At 46.1% G+C, this 8,576-nt stretch overlaps 1 protein-coding gene across 1 annotated transcript in view; it reads right to left on the bottom strand.

Annotated features, from left to right (window-relative positions):
- Nucleotides 1–4,735, bottom strand: part of RANBP9 (RAN binding protein 9) — a 42,309-nt gene extending 37,574 nt beyond the window's left edge. The window contains exon 1 of the mRNA XM_068395694.1: nt 3,987–4,735. Within this exon, the coding sequence (XP_068251795.1) occupies nt 3,987–4,452 (466 nt within the window). The 5' untranslated portion in view covers nt 4,453–4,735. The remainder of the gene's footprint in view (nt 1–3,986) is intronic.
- Nucleotides 4,736–8,576: the final 3,841 nt, after the last annotated feature.

Genomic DNA, 8,576 nt, shown 5'->3' on the forward strand with positions numbered 1-8,576 from the left:
TGTTTGCTGCCAGAAAAAATTGACACCACCCTCGTATCACTGAATGACAACACAGAACTATTACTATAGAATCCGCTTCTCTTTGTTATAGAAATTGAGATGCATAGTTTGCACTGAAAAACAAAACAGATTTTTTTTTTTTTTTTTTTAAGTTTGGCACTAGAGACAGTTCAAAGGCAACTGCATTGTAAATAAATGTCTGGCTGAGATTTCCTGGCCTGTGACACATTAGAAAAAGTTCACGCAATGGCAGCATCCTCAAAATTGCATAACTTTCCTCAGCTTTTTTTGGACAATTGTCACAAGACTAACTTAAGTGAAGTTACTATAGGACTTTCCATTATTTTATCACCAGTGATCTAGTCTGTTTACCTAATTCTGTATATAGCTTCTTTCACAGTTACAATCTGTGTTGAGTCTGTATTTTTATCTCCTTATACTACACAGCATAGATCATTATCTGCTGGAAACTGAACTTGTCTGTCTGGTGGAATGTTCATATTACATACACTTGTCTGAACCCTTATGCTTTCTTTACCACTTACCTACAGCTCAGAGTTGTTAATATTACAATTAAGTGAAATTACATAAATTTTTCTCTGATACTGTTTTTCATGTCTCCCTTACATAGACATACCATGAACAACAGTCACTAGGACAGTGTTAGCTTTCTATCAGCTTGCACAGCTAACTGGCAGCAACATAGAAATATATGTCTGTCAATCTAAAAAACAAAAATACCCTTGGGTATTTAATATATTAGTCTTTAATATATTACAGTATCACTGATGCCAACATACATGTATTTCATATCCAGATTTTGACAAAGCTTCCTAATCAAGGGTCAGAATTTGTAGAAGTATAACAGAATAGCTCACTGCTTAAAATCAGACTGTTTTGGTAAACAACACACCAGTCAGTGCATCTTCCCTTCAACTACCTCCCCATGTATGTTTTCCTTTAAAGTAACACTATGATTCTGAGAGATAACACAAAAGAGCACTGACCCTCGGGTTTTGCTGACCCCCAACAAAATTTAAAGAGCTGTTATGCTGATACGAGACTGTACTCCTTTCTTTAAACCTTCACGCTTGATCAATGCCTGGTTTTGTGGCAGTTTTGATTTTTAAGCACTCTCTAGGATGCCTGTAAAAAGCTTCAGGTCCAGAAAACGCAGTACACAAAGCATCCCTGCTGCAATGGGTAGAAAGAGACATCTACTGCAGTGCACATTTCCATACAAGTTGTCCACTGGTATGCAAGAAAACACATCAGCACATTAAAACTATGAAGCTAGTTATAAGAAAAAATGAATTTGAAAGCTTTTGCTCTGATTGTTCTCCTCACCAATTTTTTCAGGGGCAAGTGTCCCCAACACATCCAGGGTGGAAGGAAAGCACTGATGTTACCAGTTTCTGCCTCCAATCAGTCACCAACAGGAGGAAATTACTCCAGAAACACAGTTCTATAGCCAGAAATGTACAGAGGTAGCAGAGAAAGAGTAAGTGTACAAGGTACCTATACTACAATAATGGAAAATACTAAGAACTGCTTTTGATTACTGGCTTCTTTGGACAGACTTGTCATCTCTCCCTTCCCTGAGTATTTTGGTCAAGAATACAACAGATCTTTATCCATGCCCAATGTGCAATTCAAATTTCCTTTTAACAAAAAGGTCTACCATTCTTCCATGACTACTTAGATAACTTCAGAAGAACAAAAAGTGCCAATATTCCACAGAAGATACTTTGAACGCTTTCTTTTGAGACTTCTACTTGCTGCTGATTTGTAGAAACAACATTTCACAGCACTAAGCACATTCTTATTTGCTATCTTCCCTTATTCTCCTCACTGAACCTCCTCATTTTCTTCCCTTTTATCGTATTCTTAGGGCTGAAGGATCCAGGAGGGAGAAAAGGCAGCAGATGTGTTCAATGTTTTTTTCCCCAGTTCTCAGGTAGAAATGCCCTGATACCATTCACTGCTTAGCCCAGTTAGCAACTCCAGGTGCCAGGCTGGTAACACATACATCGGGCTGCCCTAATAGCCACCTTCATTAAATTAGCAGGAAGAAAAGATGGGCCACTTAAGGGGCCATTCACTCCGATTTGCAGTTAGGAGAAAGAAAGGTGTATACATGTTATATTGGCACCTCTCCTCTTCACAGTCCCTTGGGCTAATCTAGGAACTCTTCAGCCTTCATCACTTACCATTATTTAAGCACTAGAGTAAAGGTATTTTATTATTATAACCTACTGACTGTGCTTTATGACTTCTGGTAGAGTATCCACAGTATTTCCTATGTTACCTATATTTCAGAAACATGCAGAGCCTCTTATAATTTCTTTGAGGTAATTAATTTCTTTTTTTAACCCTAAGGCAAAGAAAGAAGCGAGGAAAATCAGGCATAGCACAAAGAAAGCTTTAAAATATGCTTCTACAATCACACTGACAGAACAGAGAGGTTCCATCACTAAATTCTAGTTCATGAGAATTGAACTCAATTGAATTCAAAAGAGTTGGTCAAAGCAAAACAAACAAGCAGAAGGACTTGATGACCATAAAGCTGTGATCATCTTACAAGAAAAAAAAAAACACCCCACCACTAAGCACCAGAAAATACAAAATGCTTCTAAAAATACAGGGTCATAAACCACTGAACAAAAGCCAGGAAATTCAAAGTTGAGTATTAAATAACATGTCCTTAAATCACTCAGTGCCTCCTAGAAACCTGCTCTATAGTCATCAACCTCCTTTATTATCTTTGTATGTTGCATTAAACTTAGCATTTTTAACAGAGTATTTTGTATTTCATAATAAAGCCTCTCTATTAAAAAAAGTCTCTGAGAGTACATTTAATCCTTTCATGGCAGCCAAATCCTACCATGTGTTCGTGTTGCCGTTTTCCTCCTCCGATTAAACAGTAACATGTTTATCAAGATTTCACTTGAATTCCTCCACTGTAAACTCTGAGAAAGGGTAATTGCAAGGTTGTTTTTTTCCCCTCTCATTACGCTCATTTGACTACAGACTGACAAAAGATTCAGTTCTTCACAGCCAACTCAGAAGTGGTTTTGAATCCACAACACTCCTACTTTAGGACTTGGGCCTAGAACACCAGATGTGTCTGTTTTTTCAGGTCAGAGTGTACGCTTATGCTTCCAGGTTTTATGACATTTCATAACAATCAACAGAAGTTTTTCTTCCATTGCCTCTTGCTGATTTATACAAACGCATACTCTGATTTTTAACTTTTCTTTGAAAATCAGTAACTTTTAACTATGGAACATCTAAGCAGAAAGTTATAAAGGCACCTTTATTAATAGAAATCCTATTGTCATTCCTTCCCTCAAATCACTCTGTAGTCTGTACAACAGCTATGCAAGACTATTACTAGTGACTTTAATTCCATTTTGCAGTTTAAAAATAAAGCGTGTTTTTCTCTGTTCTTTCCCGTCATTTCCGTGTTTAATAGCTTAACGCTTGCTGCTCTTAACTCCATTTAACCCTTGCTCTTCTCGAGAGAGGAAAAAAAAAAAAGCCACTTCTTTTCTCGCTCATTACCATAAGCAGGACACGTCACGCCGATTCTCCTTTATTCTCCTGCCTCAGACCCAAACCTTCTGGTGATACCTGAATCCACGGAGGAAGTCTCGGAGTTTACATAATGCCCACTCCAGAAGCACAAGGAGGCGGGGGCGGCCCCTTGCCCTCCCCCGCCCTGCACCGCGACAGAAACGGGGGGAGGGGAAAGGAGAGAAAATAAAGCTGAAATAAGGAAAAACAAGACCCTTCTCTCCACACTGCGGGCAATTTAGGGGATCAGAGAAGGAGAAAGAGGGAGAGGAGCGTGTGTTATTTCCTGTTATTGTTACTCCTGTGCCCACTGCCCGACGGAGGGGTCGGGCCGCTGCTCCCCGGCCCCGGGAGGGCCCCCGCGCCCCGCCGGGGCAGAGGGGGTCGCGGCGGCCCGGGCCGGCCCTCACCTTTGTAGTGTACCCGCAGGTTGTTCTGGGAGAGGCCGATGTAACTGAATTTGTCCTTCGGGCTCCAGGAGCGGGGCAACGGCGTCTCCTGCTCGTCCACGGCCGGGTAGAGCCTCTTCAGCCGCCGCTTCAGCTCCTTCTCCTGCTCGTTCAGGGCCGGGTCGCCGTGCGGGAACGGCGCCGGGGCGCTGGTGCCGCTGGTGCTCCCCGCCGGCAGGCCCAGCGCCGCGCCGGTACCGCCGCCCCCCGTCGCCGCGGGCCCGCTGCCGGCGGCGGCGGGTGGTGGCGGCGCAGCGGTAGCCGGCGGCGGCGGCGGTGGGTGAAGCAGAAGCGCGGCGGCCGGTGCGGGGCCGGGGTTGGCGACGACGGCGGCGGCTGAGGGGATCCCCGGCGCCGGCGGGGGAGCGGCGGCCGCCGCCAAGGGGAGCTGCGGCGGCGGCGGCTGTTGTTGCTGTTGCCCGGACATCCCGGCTCCGGCCTCCTCCTCCTCCTCCGCCGCCACCTCCCGCGGTTGCGGCTGTCACCGGACGGGCCCGGGGCGGAGCGACGGGCAGGCCCGGGCGCTGTGGAGCGAGGCGACCGCCGGCGGCTCTGGCCGGCAGGTCACCCCCAACCGGAGCGTCTCAGAAGGGGGCGGGGTGGGGGGGCGATGATGATGATGATGACGACGACAGCGGCGGCGGCGGCCAGCGGGGCTGCCCGATGGGAGCGGGGTGCGGCGGGGCCGGGCCGAGGGAGCGAGCGAGGCGCGGAGAGCAGCGGCGCGGGGCGGAAGCGAGGCGGGCGGAGAGCGCGCGCCAGGCGCCGCGGCAGGGCTGGCCCCCCCCCACTCCCGTCTCGCGCGAACGCGCTCTGTCCAGCCCCGGCGCAAGGCGCCGCCGTGCGTCCCCGGGCCCCTGCCCCGCCCGCCCCCGCCTCCTTCCGCGCTCGCGAGGGCGCGAGGGCGGGAAGAAGGGGCGGAGCCTCCGCCCCTCGGCGGGCGCGGGGCTGGGCGGCTGGCGCGCGCCGAGGCGCGAGGGCGGCGGCGGTGGTGAATCGCTGAGGGAAGGCGGAGGGGGGGGGGGAGGGGTCGCGGGGGCACCTTGTGCCGCTGTCGATGATGGCGGGTGGAGAAAATAGATGGCGACAGGGCGGCCTGGCGGCGGCAGTGGCTGGGAGGCTGCCTCCTGTCAGGCACGGCCTGTCTCAGCTGCCCGCTCTCGGGTCCGGCCCCGCGGGCCGCGCAAGGGGGCGAGAGCAAGGGGATGTGCTGCCGAGAGCAGGGCCGGGCGGCCCACAGTGACGGGAGGCTTGGGAAGGCCTCGGCTGACCAGGACAGGAGGAGCAGAACGGTGTTCCTGCGGGGTTGGTTCGGGTTTTTGTTTCCTCCTGTGATTTGTTCTTTGAGGGGTATTTTTGCCTGTGCGTAATGCCATTGATTAATAAGCAGTTGCCCGCACTGATATTTTCACATGGCAGCAATGAAAGAGAAACATCTACAGACAGGCAAGCATGGCTTAGAAAACGTCGGAAGAGGGAAGGGGATTTTACAAGGCAGGTCTAGAACCTGAAATGTTGGGCACTTCACAAACCACTTCCAGCTGCCAGCGTGTTGGAGAACCAGTACAGAAGCAGGAAGTAGAGGAGGTTAATTACGCTTCACCGGCGTGAAATGGCTGGTGAGGTAATACAGGTGTGACACACAAAAAGGCTTGTGAGAAGCTAAACATTTCTTGTACATAGTCACCAAAATATCCTGTCACATGAGACTGCTGCATGATGTCTAGTAGCATCTGTGGCTGGACAAAATGCAATTATCTAAAAATACCCTATCAAAAGGAGCTGCAAACTATACAAGAGTAGGAATGCCTAGGATGGATGTCAAAACAGATGCTGAGTCATGCCCAAGGGTCAATTGCTCTGGCACTGGTATGCTATCTCCCACTAGATCCAAGTTTGCTTTCTGATTTCTAGAAGTGGTTGTAAACCATGAAGCTTAGAAGTTTAGAGTTATTTTTTTAAAAAAAATACAGTATTAGGCTAACATAAACTTTAGGGGATATATTTGTTATGTTTGTAAGTGTAGATGTGTCTTGACCCTTCTTTTGAATTTCAATACGTTTTTCACCATAGCTACCTCCTGAGTCGTGGCTCACTTAGCATTCGTGCAAAAATGTTTCATGTCACCCATTTTGAGATCGCCATCATCAGTTCCTGTTCCTTGTACAATGAGACAGGAGAGCAGGTGCTTCCATGCTTAATTCTTGACATTATTCCCTACCCTGCTTGCTTTTATCCTGTCATTTACCACCTCCCTAGGATAAATAATCCGAATCTTATCAAAACGTTTTTTATGAAAGCCTTTTCCCCTAAACGTGCCCAAATACAGACTCATCCACATCAATTTTCTGAGGTAGGATATTCTACAGACTATGCCACAGGAGTCAATAAATTCCTTTATGTAGAGGTATTCTAATACTTGGTATTAACCAGTATGTTATTTACTCCTCCTGTGTTCTATTAGCTTATTTGTTTTCTGACTACAGCTTTGTGAGGATTAGAGAGAGCACACAGATATTTACATAAATGCTCAGTTTCTGCTTTTCAGTTGACGTAAATGAATTGAAACTTGTCAGATTTAGCAGCGGTACTCATGTTCCTCTCTAACATGCATTATTTTGCATTTTCAATATTGAACTTAATTCACTGTTACGTGATCCATTCTATTTCTTTAGGACTTCGTCATCATCACAGTCCCCTCTTGTCTTGCTTAACTGAAATAATTGTGACAGCTGCAAATTTTGCTATCTCACAATACAGTCCCCTTTCTAGATCAGTGGTAAATACAGCAACAATACGGAGGTTGCTACAGAGCCCTGAAGCAGGCTGTCGTTAACCTTCCGCCATCGCAGAAACTCGCTGTTGTATTCTGCCCTTTGTTTTCCATCTCCAGTTTTTGAGCCATGATAGTATTTTTCTTCTTGCCCAGTGATTACTTAGCTGCTTGGGTCATCTCTGGCTTAGGGATTTAATCAAAGGCCTTTTGAAACACTGTAAAAAGTGAACTAGTCCACCAAAATATCTTTGGTTTTCAGGTGGCATTTTTTTTGACACTTTCAAAGAATTTCAGTAGATGGATCAGCCCGAAATTATTTTGCTTTGCAGAAAAGCCTAGTTAAGCCTAATTTCATATGCAGAGATTTTCTTCTGTATGCTTGTTTTTTATTTATGTTTATGTTTAGTGACCGTTTCAACCAAAGAAAATGCAATCCAAGCGTTCCAGCAACTGAGAGTATTTGACCTCCTGTTGGACATATCAACAGGGTGTCAACATGTTGGACACAGGTTCTAGTGTGAGTGCAGGTGATCAGTTCCCTCCATCACTCCAGGACCCAGGTTCTCCAGGCAGACGTGCTGCATGGGCATCAGCTCACTGTCGGTATCCCCATTGGCTCTCCTTGGGGAACCCAGAGCCAGAGGAGAGGGTAGGGGAGAGCAGCCCCTGACTGACACCTTCCAGGCAGCATTGGTAAGAATAAAGCTCTCCCGATTGCACAAGCGCATCCTCTTCTCACAACAGAGTGTTCTGCACGGCCTCGACATTGCTGAGGTTCACTTAACGCCCGGATCCTGCGTTGGCTGCTCTCTGCGTTTTCATGAAGAGTAAGTGGGCTGTGGCCATCTGTGCCAGTGATGCCGATCGCGTTCTGGCTGTCGTCAAGAAACAGAGGCAGGATTCTCCTTGGGAGTCTATTTCTGTACGTGTCCTTTGTCCCCTGTGTAGGACCAAGCCTCCTAGTTACGCATGAATTTAGTATGTGTGCTACGGCTGCCAGCCTGACAAATTTCCAGCCACTTTCTCTCTGAAATCTAGTATCTCCCATTTGTAGTGATGGTAACTGCTGTTCTTTATTTAGTATTTCTCCTGGTTGTTTTTCCAATGCATAGTTTCTTTATAACTGTTTTGGAATTAATTTTCCCTGCTTCCAGAAGCTGCTTGGAAATCAGCAGTGTGTTATTTATTGTTGTACCTACTGTGCTGAATTACTGGTCCTAATAAGAAAAGAAAAGCACTAAGAAGCAGGCTATGATATTTCAACAGTGTTAAGGATAGATCTCTTCAAACTACCTGGAGGATTTTTTTGCCGAGCCGTTTGCTATTTGAACTATTTTTTTCCCTGCTAATTTAATTGCTCATATATAGGATAGGCTTGATGACCTAACAAATGAAAGACTTGCCAAAATGAATCACGTGTGAATTATAGGCCATCATCAGCTATTAACTTGGTTGAATCAAATGGTAATCAAGTTGCAATTTACAGTATTACTATATTGCTGCTCACACATAACACGGTTCTGCTTTTATAAAACTGAGCAATCCGCTAATAGAAATAATTTTGGTATATGAATCAACTGTACCTGTGCCTATCTTAGACCAAGAGTGATTAGAAATCTCTCTTGTTTGCCAGTGCTCCAGTTGTGGTATTTTTATATATATATATATATAAAACAATATATAGGGAGAGATATATATCTGTTTAGTTTTGGTACTTGAACACCAGCGTGTACACACAACAGGAGTGGGCTTGTTCTCTGTGTTCTGTTCTTACC

The sequence above is a fragment of the Nyctibius grandis genome, chromosome 3 (assembly GCF_013368605.1).
Source record: "Nyctibius grandis isolate bNycGra1 chromosome 3, bNycGra1.pri, whole genome shotgun sequence".
In the NCBI taxonomy this organism is placed as follows: domain Eukaryota; kingdom Metazoa; phylum Chordata; class Aves; order Nyctibiiformes; family Nyctibiidae; genus Nyctibius; species Nyctibius grandis.